Source organism: Rutilus rutilus, assembly GCF_951802725.1.
Source record: "Rutilus rutilus genome assembly, chromosome: 20".
Taxonomy (NCBI): domain Eukaryota; kingdom Metazoa; phylum Chordata; class Actinopteri; order Cypriniformes; family Leuciscidae; genus Rutilus; species Rutilus rutilus.
In genome coordinates, this window is record NC_140225.1 from 14040403 (window position 1) to 14061669 (window position 21267).

Here is a 21267-nt window from a genome sequence, read left to right on the forward strand (position 1 = left end):
ATGGATTCTTTTGTCTGATTGATTTTCGACAATAAGACTCCATTGACCAGTTAAGATTAAACATAACAACCAGAAGGGAAAAAAAGGGTTCAAATAGGCATGAAATTACAAGCACCTTCCTTGACCTAATTACAGTGACTAGCCTCATCTCACCAGATGCCCTATTTTGATGGTGTCGGTGGGGTGGGTTGGGGGGTTCAAATCTCGTCATCTATGGGGGTCAATGTTTAAACAATATGCCTCACTTTTCTGAATGACCTCATTGGTCAGTATGCCTTTTCTAAAAATTCGATGCATATCTTTAAATATTTGCGTTTGAAGTCAGCAAACTTAAAAACGTTCTCCAAATGGAAATAAACATCAGCCACTGTCTTCTTCTTGGTGGTCATTTGTTTAATAGGTTACGTGTATTTAAATGACAGCAGCAGTTTCTAGCTCAGAGATTATATTGTTTACATAAGAACTTAAATTATTAATATTGGTCCGCAGTACTGATGCAGACTCATTCTCTGTTAGGCCTATGGGTTGGCTGTCAGGGAGTTTAATCATTGCAATAGATTGTCACTTTTCCTTGTGTTTGGAGGATTACACATTCGCTTTTTAAGAACATTTTCTCCTTTGGAATCAGTGGTAATTGCTTCAAGCTTTACATGAAAATCAGATTTACTAAATCCTGGATTAAGCTGTTAAACTGATCATAGACCTTCTCACTTTCCCCTCCTCAAGAAGGAGTAAATCTTTAATCTGCTCAACACTGTCTCAAAGTTACAGGACTAGCTTGTAACATATGGCCTTTTTGCATAGGACAGCCTCGGACTCCAGACAAGCCGATCATGTGAATGAGTGAAAAACAAGGCTGTTCTACATGTCTGGACCAAGCCCTTTAAACAAGACACGCAGCAGCTGGCCAGCCATGCCAATCTGCAATCAATGAAATCAAACCAGCGGATTGGGTTTATATGCCCAATTGAACAGCAAAATTACTTGTCCAATGCAAAATGACCTGACAGCATGAGTTTATAAGGCTTGAATCGTATTCAGCTGGGACATGAATTATGTACAAGATCCAGAGATTTATTATTTGTGCAAAACTTACTGATATATGATTGTGAGTACCTGGAAGAAAATATGTAAAAGAGAAATACTGCATATTATTAATATTATATGTTATAATTAATATCACATTGTGCATTTTATACACGTATTATATTCTTAATTAAACTGGTTAAAGCGGCTTTTTTGATACATTAATATGGAAACTTAAAAATATAAAAAAAAATACTTAAGAAGTAAATCTTAATACTAAACCATAAAAGGAAATGATGATGTGATTCATGTTTATTCTTCAACAGGCTTTTTGGGTAAAACTGTGACTGTCTGTGACCATCTGAATCCCTGCTTTATTTGATTCACATTGAACAGATTGAGATAGACAGCTTGTCGAAGTCTTCTGTCTGTCTCAGTTCCTTTGAGACACTCAAATCAATTATTTATCATCCCAGAAATGTTTTTCATGGTGTTGTCATCAATTTACTTATGTAGTTTAAAACCCTTTCTACTAAACATAGAAACTTAATTTAATCTAAATGTAATTTCATTAAGGTATGGATTGATACTAATATATAATATAAATTACGTACATTTTATAAAGTTTATAAAATATACTAATATATCAGTGTAGTAATTTAACAATATAACAATGAATATATATATAATATTTAAATATTAATATTTAACACACTTAAAACAGTACATTAAATATTTATAGTATAATGCTAAATATGATATTTTATATATTATATTAAAATAAATATTAAATGTACTACCTTAAATATGAATATTTAATACATTTAACATACATTATGGATATGTATAGTAGAAAAAAATACTAATATAGCAGTACAGTAATTTAATAATAATATAATGATATATATGCAATTAACATACAGTAGCCTACATTATATATTTATAGCAAAAAACTATTACTTTATTAATTCATATTGAAGATTATAATTACAAGGTTAAAGTCTTCATATCATATAATACATTTCGATTTTGAGAGCTATAACACTGTAAAATAAATTGGCAAAATCAAATTGATTCCATATAGGCAATGACTTGTAAACAATGTTCTTGCCTAAGAGATGCAAACATGTCATGGTTGCTTAAAGATGCATGCACTTTTAATTAGGTAATCCTTGTCATTCACCCCTGGTTGTTGCAGTGGCCCAGGACAGATGGTAAGTTATCTATGTTTGTAACGCATGGACCAGCCAAAGTTAATTGGAATGTCATTAAAGTTTGAGTTAATGGGGGTTGGGGTGAGGAGCTAGTTTGAGTGCACTAGTCCTGCTGTTGGATATGTGTGTTTCATTAATAATAATGGATGTTTGGATGGAGCAATAAGGGTGGGGCTCCACCTGCTGCCACCTGTTAATACCAGAGCTCTATATAAGCACCAGTCATCCTTATGGCAGACCACAACCACTATCCTCAAGGACTGCACCACTATCTGGATTTATTTCACTACAGGGACAAGAAGAAGACATTGCGTCGGAGGAAATTTTACACCTCAAAGGATCCGTTTTCAAGACCAACGTTGGCCTATGAGGACCTTTGGCCCAGAAGTCATGAAGTCCCGCAGACCGAGCTGTGCAGATTCAGGGTCGGAGTCTGACTCCCGAGACCCAGAGAAGTTTGAGAGTGCCATGCGGCGAAGGATGGCGGCCAACGCTCGAGAGAGAAAGAGGATGGAGGGCCTGAACACCGCATTCGACCGCCTCCGCAAAGTGGTTCCTCAGTGGGGTCAGGACAAGAAACTCTCTAAATATGAAACGCTGCAGATGGCCCTGAGCTACATTATGGCCCTCAATCGAATCCTGACCGACGCCAGCAGACACACAGCTCCTCAGAAAGACTGGCTGAATCTACAGTTTGACGGCATACAGCCAGAGACATATTCTTGCTTTATGAGCTATGACTCCCCTGTGGAAAATAACTGTATGCATCCCTCCTTCTCCTACCACTACGAAAGCCTCTAAGCTCTCAGGGACTGATAAGCAATGGTGCATTCACTTGTATCTTTCTTTGCATAGATACAGGAGTCAGTAAATATGTATGTATTACTATGTAATATTTTATGTTTATGGTTCTGGAAATCAAGTGTTTGATTAGCTTTAATAGAGTCTAAAGCATTCTAGAGTTGCTTTAATTGTTGCAAAAAAAGTATGTTTTTCTGTACAATTTTAGAAAATCTTCCATCATGCATGTTGTAAATGATGACTCTCTAAAAACACAGATCACAGTTCATATTTTTTCATTGCTTTGTATCAAATCTTTGTGTATAGTGTGTGCTCAGCTAAGTCAAAGCTGGAAAACATACAAAAAATACACTGTGATCTTATTTTGCCAAAATGGCATCCTAAATTGCTGTTCCAATTTCTTATTGATTTTTTAGTACTAAACTCAATAAGGGAAAAATGAATTTGGAATAATAATAATAATAATGGATTTAAAATTGTATCTTGTAACTATGTACAGTGTTCTGTATGGTAGGTGATGTATTTTGAGCTAGCTTATTTAAAATGTTTTGTTTTTAGTGCAGTTAATCAGTGCACAAATAAACATTGAAATCGAAGACTTTGTGTACAGTACATTAATGTAATTATCCACTATAGGCTACTATACCATAATCTGTTTAAAAAATCATCTTACATCTGTAGACAAGACAATCATTTTTTTGTTACATTTACTTTTAATGACATGCACACATTTTCCTCCATTTTGAAACAGATTTGCAATAAAATCAAATTTTACTACAGCATTTTTTTTTTCTGTATAAAGGCCTACAAATACCAGTTCTCATGGTGTGCACTGGACAGATAAACACATTTCGGTGAAGCCCTCTGTGTCCCAAGATAAGACAGCACTAGAACAAATGTCTCTACTGTCAGTTCAGTGAAGGAATAAATAATGTTTAAAGGACTGAATGACGTCACGGTTGAACTGTGTGTCCCATGTGCTGTGTACAAAGATGAACAAAAATATCCCAATATTAAAATATTGTTGATTTTTCTTTTTTTAATTCGATTTAATCATTTTTTTCTTTTGGTTTGGCTCATATCGTAAACCAATAGAATCTTCTTCAGAGTTTAAAGATTACTAGGAGAGTTTAATTTAGACAGGATATTCATCTCTTTGCTGTCCAATGACTGTGTATAACGTGTCTTTTCAGAGCTAATGAGGCGTGAACGGCCAGAGCTCGGCCGAAAGCGTGTACATAAAGCGAGATACACCCATCTTAATCCGTTTAGCTTCAGCTGTCATTATGACCAATCATCATGTCATGATCAGTAGGCCTATGTAGCTAAACTCAAAGACACTCCTACAATGATTTAAAAATTATTAGCCGACTAAATTAGGCAGCTTAAGGTCAAGACATTGTTAATTTTATTTTATACTAAAGTCCATATTTCTTGCAATCATATTAAACCTTGCAAATGTTAGTTTACAAATGTTTCAATGAGAAACAAATCGATGGTAGGCCTACTTGAATACGAGTAAATGGTTGCTTATGTATCACAGCTAGGTTTTTAAACCTCCAGGGGACCACAAGGAGGTGCTATGATATCTCTGGAGGAAAAGTATTTTTTTAATAAATGGGCTATGGGGGTATATTTCTTTGTTTGCAATTAACGCATTATCTTTATAGGCAGATCGTATCTATCGTAGGCTATAGTGTAGCCTAATACCCCAATGCTGAGCAAAGTAAATCTACACCTACAGAATATACTCTTTTATCTTAATATTAACTCTTTCCCCGCCAGCGTTTTTTAATTTATTTTTATGTTGCCAGCCACAGCAGCGTTTTGGGTAATTTTCTCAAAAATACAAGGCCCCCAAGAATATTTTGTTGTATATCTGAACATGCAATATATCAAAAGAAAGAACTGATCTGCTTTAAAAAAGCATGTTTAAGCTGATAAAAAAAATATATATATATATAAAAAAATCAACACTTGAATGTGGGTAAGTTAAATAAAAAGCAACATTTTGAGCAAAAAGCAGAGAAAATCGCGTTTTAGTCAAAGACTAGGCTATCAAGATCGGATTCAGAACGATGATCAAAACATAGAGTAGATGAGTCAACACCTACAAAGCAGTCCTAACCACTTCCTGTGTCGATATTTCAATGGTAGGCCTAACATTAGGCCGTTTTGATTTATATGCTGTTTGTTGATGATCGCGTAATTTTTCATAATGCATCTGCTTACATATGAGATTGCTCGTTTACACACTTTGCTTGTGTCTTGATCTGGAGATACAGTACTCGTCCAGGAGATGTACACGTGTATAACAGTGAAAACACGTAAAGCCGAAAAAGTAGGCTAGACATTTTCAGATAATATTTAAGTCATTTGTTATAGATGTCTGCGGAAAGCTAATAGTTTAATTCACGGAATAATTTAATTACTATTTCTGTGAATCTTTATAATTAAAGTTGGATATTGATCTTTGTTTCAACATGTCAACAGTGTGACGCAAATTCACATTAGTTGTGCATTGTCAATGATGCTGTTCTATAGCATCTTTAGCTGATGTTTCAGTTTCCCTAATGGCATGGATTGTGTTTTTAATGGATGTGTGAACAAAAGACGAGCCCCTCCTTCCACAGAATCAGAGGATTCAAGGAGAAAGGTATAAATACAAGTTGAACCTATCCTAAGGCAAAAGCTTCACTTGAGCATTTCATGATACATCCATCTACCTTAACCTCTCCATTTACTACCACAATGCAACACTTCAATAACCAGGCAGAAAATCAGCTGGGCAACACAGCAGCGTGCGAGCTGGATGACTTTGAGAAAGGAGCCTGGGTGAATCAGGCCTACAGTGGCTCTCCTGCACCCATCAGACGCCCCATCAGCACCATCTACAACCCTCAGCCCATGTTTCACAGTTCTTTGGAGAACATGAACCAACTGAATCTGCCTAACCCATATTTAGCCGAGGATAAGGTGCGAACCCACCCCACTGAGGAGAAGTCTGGATGCTGCTCCTTTTTCTTAAAAGCCATCAAAGGTAAGGGGGGATCCATGCATCTTCCTATTTTCCATGATATGATTACCGGTATTCTAGATTTACTTTAGCACGGTTAGCTTTTTTTTTTTTAATGTATTATTATTATTCCATGTTTACTATTCAATTATTATTATTTCATTTTGTTTTAGTGTTGCTAATATTGTTTTTTTTATAATTTATTATTAATGCAATAAAATACATATTTGTATTATTTAATATAGAAATATTAGTAATATATTCAGTTGTATTATTTTTAAATACTTTATAATACTTTATAAATACTTTATAATAAATACATTACTTAATATTATTGTAAGTAAAAATAAATAAAATACAAGCAAATAAATATATATAAAATTGATTGTTTCGGTTTGGTAGGACTGTGGGGAACAGCTCTAAGAAAAGACACAAAGGAGAATCCTGAGCTCAATGTCAAAGCAAACCTCAAAGAACTGTTCATCTACATTGTTTTCCTAGTGGATTTGTGTCTGTGTAAGTATTAGGTGGATTGTTTGATATATTTATCCCTGTCTGAATTTACCTGTTAGGACCACCTGTTGGAGTTGAAACCACTGAATGGATTTATTGATAATGGATCAATATAGATCTGCACTGTAAAAAGTAATTTTTAATGTCATTGTCAACTCAAAATTCTAAGGTAACCACGTTACTTAAGTTAATTTCTAAATTCTTACTGTTTGTAGCTGTGGATATTAAGGTCATAGATATATCTATTAAAACATTCACATGTATAAATGTAAAACTGTTAAAATGTCATTAGCTTGCTCTTTTGTCTTTTTGATCATACTGGCTGTAATCCGAACTAAACCCATGGTTTCCCATTATCTTGTGCTCTATTATGATCAGAGATGTGTATCAGACTAAGTGCTTGTTATAAAATGTCCACTGCTCCCCTGTGTTACAACGCAGCATTGTCCAGGGGAAAATTAAGCCTGAAAGGAACACAAGCGGGACCCTGCTGTCTTTTACTGATAAGAGCTCAGGTCAGGCAATTGAGGCTTTGTCTGTGCTGGTCACATTGTTCAAGAGAGCTATTTGTGTGTGCTCAAACAAATAACCCTCTCCTCATCCCTGGCCGCAGCATTCGTGACGTGAGCACTGCTAATGGATGAAACTTCAATGAATTGATGTCCTTTATCTGCGTGGAGGGTGAATGGTGTAGCACGTCTGTGCAAAGTTCAATAAGTGATGTGATTGTTGTTGACTAATTGCAATCATGTTCTCTTGCAGTGACCTATGGCATGACCAGCAGCGCCACCTACTACTATACAAAAGCTATGACTGATCTCTTTGTGAATTTACCGAGTGGCAATGGATTCAGCTTTTATTACATCAGCAGCGTGAATGATGTCTGGACAGTGAGTTTTAGCAGATTCTATTATATAAAAATCAGGGTTACGGTGCATTTATCTATTTATAACATTAAATGATTTTAATTATAGATATTGGTCTTTCTCTGGTATTTTTAAAGTACAATAAATAAAGTAGGCCTACAATTTATTCCAACACAAGTTCCAAGTTTTGGATGTTTGGCTATATATTTACTTAAGACTATATATATAACGTACATTTAAAAATAAATGTATGTTTTATATATATATATTTATAGACAGATAGATAGATAGAGATATTTATAAACATTTAGTAATAAATGTATATAATCATTTATAATAAATGTTTGTTTTTGCCTGGCTAATGTTTCTACATTCACTTTAGTACGGTTAGCTATTAGCTTTTAAAAATATATTCAAACACAAATTTAAAGTTTTTCCTAATGTTTTTTAAAAAAAACATGTTATGTAATTAATTTGAACATTTTAGTGTTTTAAAATAGTATGGCTAATATTTTTTTGATATTATCTGAATTATTGTATATAGTTTTAAGTATGTTTATTTTAGTAATATTAATATTATTTAGTAATTATTTAAAAAAATATTCCAACACAAATTTCAAATTTTTGCTAATATGGTTTATTTAATTTTAATATGTTTTATGTAATACATTTTTATATTTTAAAATAATATTATTGTTTATATAATATACTTTTTTTTTATGTAGTTTTAAGTATGTTTATTTAGTATTAACATCATAATCAATGTTTGTCTATTCGAGGAACAGATCCAGTGCAGCATCAAAGTCCCTCTTGCTATGATTTTTTCTTTAATCTTTGCAGTACATGGAGGGCCCGTTACTGGACGGCCTGTACTGGAATAAGTGGTATAATGATGAGCCTCTTCAGAATGAAAATCAATCCTTCATTTACTACGAGAACTTGTTGTTAGGAGTCCCCCGCATTCGACAGCTCAAAGTGAAGAGCAACTCCTGCAAGGTGCACAAAGACTTCCAGCAGGAGATCTCCGAGTGTTTTGATGTGTACAGCGACAAGAAGGAGGATGACAGCAGGTTTGGAATGATCAACGGAACAGCGTGAGTGACGTTTATGATTAGCGACAGTCGTATTTCTCTCTTCGGTTGTTGAAATGTGTTTATTTATTAAATATAATCGTATTATTCTTCAGCTGGCAGTACCACTCGGAAAAGGAGATCAAAGGGTCAAATCACTGGGGGATACTGACCACATACAGCGGAGCGGGATATTACCAAGACCTGGCAAAGACCAAAGAAGAGAGTGCAGCTATCCTGAATGACCTCAAAGAAAACCTGTGGCTTGATCGTGGAACTCGAGTTCTTTTCATTGACTTCTCTGCATACAATGCCAACATCAATCTCTTCTGTGTTATAAGGTACTTGACCTAAATCAAGATCATATATAATGCATTTTTTGCATTTGCATGTCCAAAATTATACATTTGGTTTGCTAGGTTTGTGAATAAAATAAAATTCCTACATCTGTTCTTTAACATAAGCTATCCTTTTCAATGTACAAGGCAGACAAAAAAAAAAAACACCAAAAAATGTTAGGCCCTATTTCTGATTACATAGGACTATTTTTAGTGCTGTCAAAACGATTAATCACAATTAATCAATTCTAACATAAATGTTTATTTATATAATATATATATATATATATATATCTGTGTGTGTGTGTGTGTATATGCATATTTTATATAAATATATATATATATATACAGTATATGCATATATATATACACACACACACACACAATTATATATAATATATACACACAAAACAAACTTTTATGTTCTAATCGATTAATCACGATGAAAGCACTAATTATATTTAAATATTTATTATATTTATTATAAATGATTTATACAAACAATAAATATGAAACATATAAAAAAGTTCAATATATAGAATAAATAATCTGATGTAATTTTGTTATTGCATTATATTATTTATAAAACAATAAATAATAGTTTTCTTCTTTCTTCAGATTGGTGGTTGAATTTCCAGCTACCGGTGGAGCAATTCCATCCTACCAGATCCGTACAGTAAAGCTGATCCGTTACGTCACCACCTGGGATTACTTCATCATCGGCTGCGAGATAGTGTTCTGTGTCTTTATACTCTATTACATTGTGGAGGAGATTCTGGAATTCCGAATCCACAAACTGTCCCATTTCAACAGCATCTGGAACATTCTTGATCTAGTGGTGATACTGGTAGGAGGAAAGCAGATCATATCAGATATCAAAACATCCGATATCAAACATATTTGAAAGACTTTATTTCTAGCTATAATAATTAAAATTCATCATATATTTGGTGAACATTACTTGACAAGAGCAGACTCTAATAGTAAATGTGCTCTTTTTAACAGCTTGCTGTGGTGGCAATAGTCTTCAGTGCATTTCGGACCATCAAAGTGGACAAGCTACTTGGAAACCTTCTAGAACAACCTGACATCTACGCTGATTTTGAATTTCTTGCATTTTGGCAAACCCAGTACAACAATATGAATGCAGTAAATTTGTTTTTTGCTTGGATTAAGGTAATTTTTTATTAAGAAGTTTTTAAAATGACATACTGTGAAGGTGAAGGTTCCCCACCTTCCGGAAAGTGGAAGGTCACATACTGTGAATACTGTTTCAGATCTGGTCACCCTTTGGGTCGGTTGCATAAACTGCTAAGACTAAGTTAGTCGTCAAGTTTTTTCTTTGTTCACAACTTTTTAAGTCAATTACATAAAAACTAGGTCTAATTTCTTACCGAATAGTAAGATTGATTACTCCTAACTAACTGCTAGTTGGTCATATTAGTCTTAAAATCCCCCATAGCCAATCATTTTGTCCCGTAAAACTCATCTTTGATCACCAAAATGACATATTTTTAAGTTTTTTCCTTGAAATTTTTATCAATAACTACACCCCTGCCTCATTTAGTATACGTTGTGCTATGAATATGCAAATTAGCCCCGCCTCCACTCACTCACACTAGCTCAGAGATCCACTCGTTGACGATCACACGTTGACGTGATTGGTTACAAGGTAGTTTGTGACGTCAGAAACACCAGCAAATGTTTTGGTTCACTTCACTGCAGTTTTAAGGAGAAAATACTCAGCAATGGTGCTGACTTATGAATTTGCACATGGTTTGTCTTAAAGCATTTTTAAAATACCACATAGACATACAAACAACATATAAAGCTTGATTTTCACCACAGGGGGACTTTAACATAATGGCTATGTTTATGCAACTGGCTTTTTATATATTATATATTTTATATATTATTTTTTATATATTATATTATACTTACATCAATTATTAATTTAAATGTTAGTTCATTCTCAGAAAAAAAGCTGTTATTGGGGCGGTACCCTTTCAAAAGGTATACCGTTGTACCTAAAAAAGTGCGTATTAGTACCGTAAAGTTACATATTGCTACCAAAAGTGTACATATTAGTACTTAAATGGTAAATATTAGAGCCTTTTTTTAGGGGTACAGTCCCAGTGACAGCTTTTGTATAATTTTTTTATAAGAGTGTACATAGCAGTTAAAGACACATACAATAGGACCTCAAATTTTTAGTTAAAGTGACCTGTTTTGATATTATGATGACTTCAATCTCTGCAGATCTTCAAGTACATCAGTTTCAATAAGACGATGACCCAGCTTACGTCCACTTTGGCTCGATGTGCATTAGACATCTTTGGATTTGCCATTATGTTCTTCATTGTGTTCTTTGCATATGCTCAGCTGGGTTACCTCCTCTTTGGAATGGAAGTAGAAACATTCAGCACATTTAACAAGTGCATGTAAGGATGTTTTCTCTCTCTGTTAAAACATATTTTTATCATTTTTATGCTGTCAAAAATATTAATTTCTGATAATATTTTTAAATTTCATTAAAATAATGTCAGTTCTTTGCCTTGTTTCTCCACTCTGCAGTTTCACACAGTTTCGAATCATCCTTGGAGATTTCAATTATGATGCCATTGACAGGGCAAACAGAGTACTTGGACCAATATACTTCTTCTCCTATGTGTTCTTTGTCTTCTTTGTGTTACTGGTAAGTTCTTCAGACGTGTATAATTTGCTTACAATTGTTTGTTCTAAATCATAAGTGCCTCTATCAATTAACATGATGAATTGGCATTAACAGAACATGTTTCTGGCCATCATCAATGACACATACTCTGAGGTGAAGTCAGAACTGGCTTCTCAGAAAGATGAGTTCCAGATTTCAGATCTCATCAAACAGGTAAGTCATCCTAGACTGGAGCGTACAGTGGATACGTCTGCAAATCTATTACATTTATGTGTGGAAAACCGTGTAACCTCCACGAAAACCAACACTGTTGTGTGTGCATTGTGTCGAACTATATTTTAATTACAGAGTTATGCAAAGACCTTTATGAAACTGAAACTTAAAAAGGAAAAGATCTCTGATGTTCAGAAAGCCCTGGATTCAGGCTCGAGTGAGCTGGAGTTTAAAGATTTCAGGGATGCTTTGAAAGAGTAAGTTTCAGGTGAAACACTAACACATATGTATAGTAGCAGCGCTGATGCAGAAGAACTCACGTATTCTGGTTATGTGTCCCACATGTCAGAATGGGTCATGCTGACCATGAGATCTCAGCCGCTTTCTCCAAATTTGACCAAGATGGGAACCAGACTTTGGACAAGCAGGAGCAGGAGATAATGAAACAAGAGCTGGAGGAAAAAAGGGTATGTTTGAGTTTTTTTGTTGTAAGTTAATGTTTCTAAGATGGATCTCCATGTTGACATCATTCTGATATGGATATCTATATTCTTTTTGTATTTTCAATTAGGATGCACTCAATGCAGAGCTTCGTAATCTTGAAAACAGTGTTGAATCTGCAGAGGACCACAGAAAGAAGACAGTTCCTCTAGAGGACTTTCAGAGGTTTGTGTACAGAAGTGTCAGTAGTAAAACCTGATGTTCAGTGTTATTTTAGTATTATTTATATGCTGTATTGTATTTATTAATATTTTGGTAACAGTATATATTTTTTTAAATTAGTTAATGCATTAGCAATATAATTGTACAGCGTTTATTAACCTTTTTAATGTTAGTCAATAGAATTATTCATGTTCATGTTAGTCACAGTGCATTAATTAATGCTAACAGATACAACTTTTGATCTTAAAAATGTATTAGTAAATGCTGAGATTAATAAATGACGTTCTATTCCAGGCTTGTTCACAAAGTTGCTCAGCTTGAGAAATCTGTGACCACTATGATGTCCAAACTGGATGTTGTTATGGAGAAAATAAGACTTCAGACATTCAACACAGAAAACAGAGACATGGATAAGCAGGCGACTAGAGAAGATGTGAGTTTTTAGTTCTATAGAATTTATGACAGTGTACTTAAAATGATTTAAAATAATATATTTAATAAAATACAAATAAACAACAAATTGTTTTTAGAATATATATTAAATACAGGAATCATGGATATATATTATAGAAGATCTGTAAGCCATGTTGCTGTATTGTGACAGGAATCAAGACCGGCTTCAGGAGGGAATATTCAGGTAAACCTGGAAAGAGTCTTGGCTCAGGGACCACCATCCTGGTCATTTGCTGGTCCCATGGGGAATATGAGGAATCGTTTGTACCCAGATGTAGGATGGCCAGTCGTCACTGAGAACAGTAGTTCTGCACGCCACTGATTCATCAAAACCTGACTTTAAAACTTACTAACAAATAGGCTTAATCTAAGCCTGATCTGTGGATATAGACTCAGAATATGACAGTAAAGAGGAAGGTATTACTGTAGAATAGATGTAGTACTCTGTTACCAGTGGCACAGGAATCTGCTTGTGTCTCTTCTCCATACTGACTGTTTAACATGCAGTCACTGTGGCTTTATAAGAGGGAATAAATAGCAATATGATTGACGATATAATTAAATTTCACTATAAGGCTGATTAATGTTTCAGCACAGTGTAATTGACGTATTGTGGTGTTAAATACATTCCCTACAGTTTCTGGGAATTTTTCAACTATATCAGGACACAAACTATTCTTCTGACCTTCCTCCCTGTTGATGACCGAATTTTCATGATTCTGTACAATTAAGATACAAGCAGAAATTAATAATTAAAAACCCTGTGATGATGTAATCTCAAAACTTTCTTTCCAATTATATATGGAAACTTTATTTAGCTAAATTTAGTGAGAAGAGTCAGTTACATTTGACATATGAAAACAGTCATCAAAGTGCAATGTGTATTATTAGTCTATGGAACATTATTATATACTCTGAGACATTTTCCTTAATTTCTTTCTTTACTTTAATATGAACTACTTGTAAATGCTGTATTTTAAAGTGAGAAGCATATCAGTGTATACTCAACCTTCTATAGTTTATACACTAATCTTGGAACAATATTGCTAATATATTTAAAAAGATATATCATATTTATCTTGATCTTTTCTGATTAAAATGATAGGCAAATAAATAATTGAAATTGCAAAACAAATGGTTTTATCATTTACTATGTTGAAACCAGACAATTTTTTTTGTTTTTGTTTTTAGAAAAAACAAAAGTGAGAAAACATTTCTTGTCCAATGGTTCATTTATTGAGACTCATTTAGACTAAAAAGAAAACTTGAAATGCTAAGTTGTATTCAAACATTTCTGCCTTGTACATTCAATGCTTTGAGCAACCTCAATATTACGGTTTGAAGCATGCAATTCCTTAACATCCCCCCCCACCCAAAAAAAAAAATCCAAACCTCATCTCTGGCTACTCGAAAATGGCACGCATTATTTGTTAAAACAGCAAAAGGACAAATTTACAGTAGGCTCTAAAATAAATCATACAGCTCTCTACGAGGGTCTCGAAGTGTTAAACTGAAATTTGTGTGACTGAGCAAAAATTAAGGCTTGCTTGTAACTGTCAGTCACACATGTAACGTTTGTCTAACATACGCCGCGTTAGTTCTGCAAAGGTCTGTCAAGTAGAGCGCATGCTTTGAAACCCTTATTCCAGGCCAAGATATCAAAAGATATTTACAGGTATGGCCATCATGACCCTTTCTCCATAGTGAACGGGAGAGATTTCACTGTCTGTAAATTGGAGTAAAAAGATACATTATACACACCGTATCAAAGAGCTCTAGAATCTGAGGAGAACAGGGAGCTAATGTGGATTAAATATACACCACTGCACATAGAAATTCATTTACACATCAACATTTACAAGACACAGGTCCAATGAACCCCCAAAAAGTGCCTTTACTTGCATTTGTTTGCCAAGTCAGAATGCAGAATGAAAGTTTTTGAAAGAAAATACTTAGTTCAAAAAACCATTTACACCAAGGGCTTTCTGCAATGTACCTGTGAAGTTCCTGAAGCTGGGATTTAAGGGAAAATCAGCAGTTTTCCTCAAGATATGCAGTAAAAAATGGTGGGGATACAAGAGATATAATACATCTCCAATTCCACGAAAACAGGAACAAATCTCATGAATGAATTCAGATTTCCATTGAAGGCGATCATCTCAATTGCCTCTAATCTAAATTTGCATCTTTACAATAAAGGATGCCTCCCCATCCAAAGCTTGTAGGGAAAAGATGATGTGCACCTATTAGTTTATAGTGTGTGTAATAGAGAACGAAGGTCAGATCACTGTGTCTGGTACCCGGCCATGCCAAAGTTAGCCTGGTTCATCACTGGGCCAGGCTGAGCCTGAGAGGGTTGTGTCCCAAAGCCTCCCACCCAGGCAGGAGACTGTGATTGTCTAGAGCAGAGAACAACAAAAAGTGGGTGTAAACATTTCCCTACATAGACACTATACTCAACACAAGTAAACCATGATACATTAAACACATAGAAATACATCAAAACTTACTCTACACCAAATCCTTGCTGATTCCATGTTTGTCCGTACATTCCATAGGATGGTACTTGCCAGCCATTCGTCATGTACTGACCGTATTGTTGAGGATTGCTGTACATTTGATTCCAATGTCCCCACTGACCGTACTCCATCTGTGAAGGAAGCATCAAGAACTTGAGCTTGACTTATCTACTGTTAGGACACTGAAGATGAAAAACACATGCTGGCCTATCAATCTATCTATCTATCTATTTATGGGACAGATTCAATGGCACATTAAAATGAGATTGAGGAAAATAATAATACTACTAATAAAGCAAATTCGCACTTACCGGTTGGACATTTTTGGCCATGTCAGGTGACTCTTTGCCCCAGTAGCACTTCACAACATGACCTTCGATAGTGGTACCATTCACTGAGACGATGGCATGAGCAGCACTTTCATGAGAGGAGAACCTGACAAAAAATGATGTTGATGATTGAAGAAATGGAAGAGCACAGTAATCCTATGGTTTACAATAAAATCAGAGGGCCTGTCTTTGTCACCATCTATTTAAATCTTGATATTTCCTTTGAAATTAACAAGCATATGATAGAAATAATATATTAGAAACATCGTTATTACATATAATAAATAATAAATTATACATGTAAATTATACAAGATCAGGTACGATTTTGGTTTTGAAAAGGCTAAAATAAAATAAACTGTTTTTACTTGATTTTATTTTTTAAATGTAATTTATTCCTGTGATGGCAAAGCGGATTTTTTCCCCCAGACATTACTAGTGTCACATGATCCTTCAGAAATCAGTCAAATATGCTGTTTTAAAAACATTTATTATTATCAGTTCAAAACAGCTGTGCTACTTAATATTTTGTATGGAAACAGTCATACTTTTTTCATGATTCTTTGATGAATAGAAAGTTTAAAAAAAAAGCATTTCTTTGAAATGGAAATCTTTTGTAACATCATAAATGTCTTTACTGTCACCACTGATCTATTAAATAGATCTTTTATGTATTATTTCTTAAAACAATCTTACTGACCCCAAACTTTTGAACAGTACTGTAATTAATAATAATTTATTTGTGTGTTTTTATTTCTTTCAAAGACTTAGATGTGTAACAAGAGGTTGCCTGATTGTTTTTTTTGTTTTAGTTTATGTTGCCCCCTTTTGGGAAATCAGTTTAATATTATGCTGATATTTGGCCTTATTGATATTGGTATTTTGCTGGCTTGGCTGATTAAGAGAAGTTGTGAATCCATATTATCTATTTTTCAGTGTGAAAAGAGTAAAAATGAGCAAATAAGCTTTGATTTCATTTCAGCAACTTTGTGCACATCTCATTTTGAACCATTTAATTGCAGCTCATACAATTCAACCACAACAAGCAACCATTAACATCTTACATATTTATTATAATTATAGATGCTTCTAAAATATTTTACATTGTACATAGACTGTCTAAATATAAGACGACTGAAAACATCAGAGGAATAGTTCCTTGAATGATACCTGATAAAGGAATAACCCTTCTCTGGGAAAACTCTGATCTCCATTATCTGTCCGAAAGGAGAAAACGTCTGTCGCATAAGGTGTTCTGTTTGAAGAGAGCAGTGTGAGTCACATATACTCCTACTAATACTCAGAACAAGTGATTAAAAGGGCAAATGCACACATACCTGTGAGACCTGACTGAATGCCCCCGCAGTACACTGTGCAGTTCTGAGGACTCGATTGGTTTACCACCTCATCAAACCTAAGCTGCTTGGAGCTGTCTGAAATTGTCCCCAATTACAGTCACATTAAATTAGCTCAACTCAAAGACAGTTAGCAAACCAAAGAAAGACAAAGTGGATTGAGATCAGACTTACTTTCTTGCACACTCTTGGGGGCGGGTGGTTTCCGAGTTGCCCAGTTAGTCCGGATTTGCCGTCCACCAAGCCACTGACCGCCCATGTGTACTATAGCATTCTCAGCATCCTAAAAGAGAAGAAACTACAGATTTAACAAACACAGGTAAAAGCAAAACAAAAAACACAACCTCTCAGCAGCACTACTAGTCTTTCAATAGTCCATCTTTATAATTAGGAACTACCCACATAAATGTCCTAATTTGCTTTTAAGTACTATTACTAAACTGACTAAAACCTTACACTCAAACAGCACACTCAACTCTAACAGTCTGACTCATCCCAGTAGATTGAATATCTGTAATACTACAGCTATAATATGAATTGTAGTAAACAGAAATAGAATAACCTTCACTCTGTGTTCCTGTACTGGAGCCTTACCAGTTTGTTATAGAAGGACACAAATCCATACCCCTTTGATTTCCCTGTTGTCATATCCTTCACCACTCGTGCATCCCTGAAAGAAAAACGTAACAACGGAAAAGTCAGTCCATTGAAGGCTTGCTAGAGGATCTAAAAAAGAAAGGAACCACACACACATTGCACTGTACTGACACTGTTACAATATCCTAAGTTATTCTAACAAAACTTTACACTAACAACTGCATATTATCTTGATTACTGGTACTTAAAAATAAAAAACAAGTACAAAGTCATGCAACCTACACTACTGCATGTGTTTAAAAGCTCCTGCTAACATTGCAACTTTTCTTAGACAACTCCTGTGACACAACATAATGGTCCAATCTTCATCTTAAATCACTAGTACTTAATCTCTTATATTAGTAAAAGTCATCAATGTCATTACCATGCATTCCTAGTTTGAACTGCTGTCTCTAATTCTACTCAAGAATACATAGAAATATCAAAAGAGAAAAAAAGGAATTAAACGGCATACATGGCCTGTTAACAGATTTCTTTATTTTTCCTGGTCAATTCTTTACCACCAATATGGAGTTTGGGAAGCTGAAAATTTCGAGAAATTAACATTTTCAGAATTTTAGGAGAATCAAACTATCAACACAACTAGGAAAACCATCATAAAACAAATTTACAAGCAAAAATTCATGAATTATCTAGGGATTGTTAAAAGTCTACACTACGTCAGCGTTAATTGAAAAATATTGCAGTATACAAATATGAAAAGCAAAGAGTAAATAGAAAAAAAATCTACATCTGAGTTCCCAGAGTGCACAGTTCCTTGCTGTTAGCCTTCAAGCTCCTGTCCAATCCTATGAGCATTTCTGTAAAATAACCAGAGCTCTATTAACTGACACTCAGAGCTAAAGGAGACTCTGAAATTTTTGCAGAGTAGTAGTGCATAATGTTTTTTTTGTTGTGTTGACAACTACAAATTTAATTTATGTAAATGAAAACTACTTACCAATTTCGGAAAAGCAGTGAAGTGATGAAAATTTTTAAGGTGCACTTTACAACAGATCGATCTGGGTACACAATATTGACTATACTGCCCTGTGCTTGCTGATAATACTGATTATGGGACTATTACATTTATCAAGGAGAAATAAAGCTTTCATTACTGAAAGAAATGTGACTAAAGTGCCAGCTAATCCCAGCACAAATGACAAACGTAAAGTAAATGTTCATCTTTGCATAAATTTATTCCTAAAATGAGCAAATATGTTAACAACTATCAACAACCAAAGGTAACCAAAATAAAATATATAAATCTATGAAATTGTTTCCACGGTTTTAGGGAAAACAGGGGTTAAAAAAATAGAGAGCGCGGTCATATGACTCAAAGTAACCTCACACCACCTCTCGACATTATTCAGACAAAAGCAAAACATATTCCATAGAAAGGTGTGACTTCATGGAACTTACGAGATTTTCCCAAAGGGTGCAAATGCAGCTCTGATGTCATCAGTTGTGATTTCAGGGCTCAAATCTCCCACAAAAACATGAAAGTGATCTGCAGAAAAATGACATTTAACACAAACAATTACATTTAAGAGTTAAAAAAACTAAACCACAATTAATATAAAAGACAATAACTTACTAGATGTATCTTTCTTCTGACTGCTAGGAGTAGTCGCCCAATTTACCTTGACTTCCTGTCAATAGAAATACACTTGTTGAAGCCATTACCTTCGGTAACATGATATTCAGGGTGCAACGAACCACAATAAACATCAAACCACCCAAATCTTGTTACACTTGTCTAATGAAAATGCCGCAAGATGCACCTTTCCCAAAATCTTCCTTCCGTTCATGGCGGCTAAAGCAGCAGCAGCGTCTCTGTGTTCAAAGAATTCCACAAAGCAATACGGATCATTGCTTGTTTGCTGCAAAACAGAAAATCCAATAGAAGAGTTCACCTTCCTGCTGCTATCGGATTGCTGAGAAGAAAAGCCAGGAAAATATATTATTGCAAAGTCATGGGTATTGGGTGGAAGACTCTGTTTAATATTTTCTTTCATTAACATCATTTTGGCATTTTGGTTTGATTTGCAAGAAATAAGAAAATGTAAGAAATTATGATTAGTTTGTTCTAGGATCATTTAAAAGCAAATTTATTCCAAATATTAACATAAATGTAGGCCTAGAGATTGGCTGGTGTTTCCACACAAACCCATATACACTCACAAACTCATCATGGAGGAGCTCAAATACAGAACATTTCAGGGAACATTTGGAAAAACATAATTTGTGATGATTTTTTTTTTTACCTCTGTTATCATTTTACAACTTTTACATGGCCCAATCTGAGTAAATAACTGAAGGATCAAGTTCTCTGTTACATCTCTTGAAAGATTCCCCACGTAGCTGAAAAAGCAGATAAAACACACATTAATTTAAAAGATATAAACAGTAATTATAGATTACCCCCTTATAATTTAGCACATGTTTTTAGACTACATCTAGAGAGACTACATTAGATCTAAATATGGGTTTTTAACAAAAATAAAAATCTTCTGAGTGTCCTTCTGAGGTTTTTAAACCTACACACTATAAATTATAATAAAATAATTCAAATGTGTATTTGAGAGTCCGTATGGCTATGAAACAAACATATTTCTTAGTACAGAGATAAAACGCCCTCCATGTGAAAGAGTAAACTAAAGATATTTATAGATGAGCGAGGTATAGATATGACAGCCCCCCTTTTTTAGCGTGAGTGACATTAGGATGGGAACACACATTTGCCCTCATAACTGAACTATTGAAAATATGTGTTACAGATAATCATCCAGTCAAATCAGGAGACATTTTTCTCTCACGGCGTTGTACAAAATATAAAATCCACACTTCTAGAAAAAGATAGCAGGCCTGAGATTAGTTTAGGCCTTTACTAAATCAGCAGACAATGACATAACATTACTCGTTTAAACACTTGGAAACTGAACATGGTGGCTTATTAATTTACATATTAACACCATATACCGTAACTTAGGAAATACAGTTCACATTTAGCTATGTTATTTACATTTGATTGGATTTATTTTGATGTGTAGCCAATTTGACTACTTAGCCGCTAGCTTAGCTTAAGAATGCTACGGCTAAACATGTTTCCCACGCTCGTCGGATGAAGATAAAAGCTTTTCGGTCTTTCTACTGTACGAAATGTGAGCAATAGTAACTGACTGAACCTCTGTCGATATTAAACAGTGCTTACAAAAAGCCCTTGATGTCAAAAACGTTTGTAGGACGTCCTATTTGGAGCTAGCTGTTAGCTAGAAGTATGTCAGTGGTGCTAACAATTGATCGGTTATTCACTGAGTACTGACGGGATTTGTGTTTTTCGCTACTTACAGGGTTTTTGGGTGGCTCTCGTCTTCCATTCTTGGATGCCGGAAGGAGTGCTAACAAAACTTGTTTTCAGTATCTCAAATGTGGTTTATTTTTAGGATGAACAATACTGGACTGGAGCTACTTTCAATCTTGAGTAGAAAATGGCGGAACCCGGGTAGTCAGGAAGACAGTCACTGCGCATGCGCTGAAGCAGACGATTGATCGTAAAGACAGGAAAGGGTAGATTGATAA

The 21267-nt window shown here is 34.6% G+C and overlaps 3 protein-coding genes across 5 annotated transcripts; 2 read left to right on the forward strand and 1 right to left on the reverse strand.

The window, feature by feature from the left end:
- Window positions 1-2598: 2598 nt before the first annotated feature.
- Window positions 2599-3041, forward strand: atoh7 (atonal bHLH transcription factor 7; the record flags this gene model as incomplete). The annotated part of the gene is made up of 1 exon (XM_084391115.1): window positions 2599-3041. The coding sequence occupies exon 1, from the start codon at window positions 2607-2609 to the stop codon at window positions 3039-3041; it is 435 nt and encodes a 144-aa protein (XP_084247241.1). The 5' UTR covers window positions 2599-2606.
- Window positions 3042-5788: 2747 nt separating this feature from the next.
- On the forward strand, window positions 5789-13275 carry pkd2l1 (polycystic kidney disease 2-like 1). Its single transcript, XM_084391083.1, has 15 exons — window positions 5789-6081; window positions 6460-6573; window positions 7333-7460; window positions 8277-8530; window positions 8623-8847; window positions 9463-9691; window positions 9850-10020; window positions 11104-11285; window positions 11419-11539; window positions 11633-11731; window positions 11867-11988; window positions 12081-12198; window positions 12303-12397; window positions 12689-12827; window positions 12999-13275. Exons 1-15 carry the CDS (start codon window positions 5793-5795, stop codon window positions 13167-13169), a joined length of 2457 nt encoding a protein of 818 aa, XP_084247209.1. The 5' UTR covers window positions 5789-5792; the 3' UTR covers window positions 13170-13275.
- A 785-nt stretch (window positions 13276-14060) lies between these two features.
- On the reverse strand, window positions 14061-21241 carry tial1 (TIA1 cytotoxic granule-associated RNA binding protein-like 1). Of its 3 annotated transcripts, XM_084391102.1 has the most exons (12): window positions 21037-21241; window positions 19953-20049; window positions 19470-19622; window positions 19283-19337; window positions 19108-19195; window positions 17644-17719; window positions 17224-17332; window positions 17032-17127; window positions 16865-16949; window positions 15678-15801; window positions 15358-15497; window positions 14061-15246 (listed from the first exon to the last, which is right to left on the reverse strand). In XM_084391102.1, exons 1-12 carry the CDS (start codon window positions 21063-21065, stop codon window positions 15132-15134), a joined length of 1167 nt encoding a protein of 388 aa, XP_084247228.1. In that variant the 5' UTR covers window positions 21066-21241; the 3' UTR covers window positions 14061-15131. The 3 variants fall into 3 exon arrangements, with proteins under 3 accessions (XP_084247228.1, XP_084247230.1, XP_084247229.1); XM_084391104.1 differs by lacking the exons at window positions 19108-19195; window positions 19283-19337; window positions 19470-19622; window positions 19953-20049; window positions 21037-21241 and adding exons at window positions 18161-18228; window positions 18437-18577; XM_084391103.1 differs by lacking the exons at window positions 19108-19195; window positions 19283-19337; window positions 19470-19622; window positions 19953-20049; window positions 21037-21241 and adding an exon at window positions 18161-18478.
- Window positions 21242-21267: the final 26 nt, after the last annotated feature.

What these genes read in the sequence shown, in the direction of transcription:
- pkd2l1 (XM_084391083.1), top strand. Translation starts at nt 5,793, where the DNA reads ATGCAACACTTCAATAACCAGGCAGAAAATCAGCTGGGCAACACAGCA. An exon ending in CCTAGTGGATTTGTGTCTGT is followed by an intron (nt 6,574 to 7,332) that starts GTAAGTATTAGG and finishes GTTCTCTTGCAG; the next exon opens with TGACCTATGGCATGACCAGC. An exon ending in CCTCTAGAGGACTTTCAGAG is followed by an intron (nt 12,398 to 12,688) that starts GTTTGTGTACAG and finishes GTTCTATTCCAG; the next exon opens with GCTTGTTCACAAAGTTGCTC.
- tial1 (XM_084391102.1), bottom strand. Translation starts at nt 21,065, where the DNA reads ATGGAAGACGAGAGCCACCCAAAAACCCT. An exon ending in TGGCCAAAAATGTCCAACCG is followed by an intron (nt 15,498 to 15,677) that starts GTAAGTGCGAAT and finishes CTTCCTTCACAG; the next exon opens with ATGGAGTACGGTCAGTGGGG. An exon ending in CAGCAAGGATTTGGTGTAGA is followed by an intron (nt 15,247 to 15,357) that starts GTAAGTTTTGAT and finishes TCTCTGCTCTAG; the next exon opens with ACAATCACAGTCTCCTGCCT.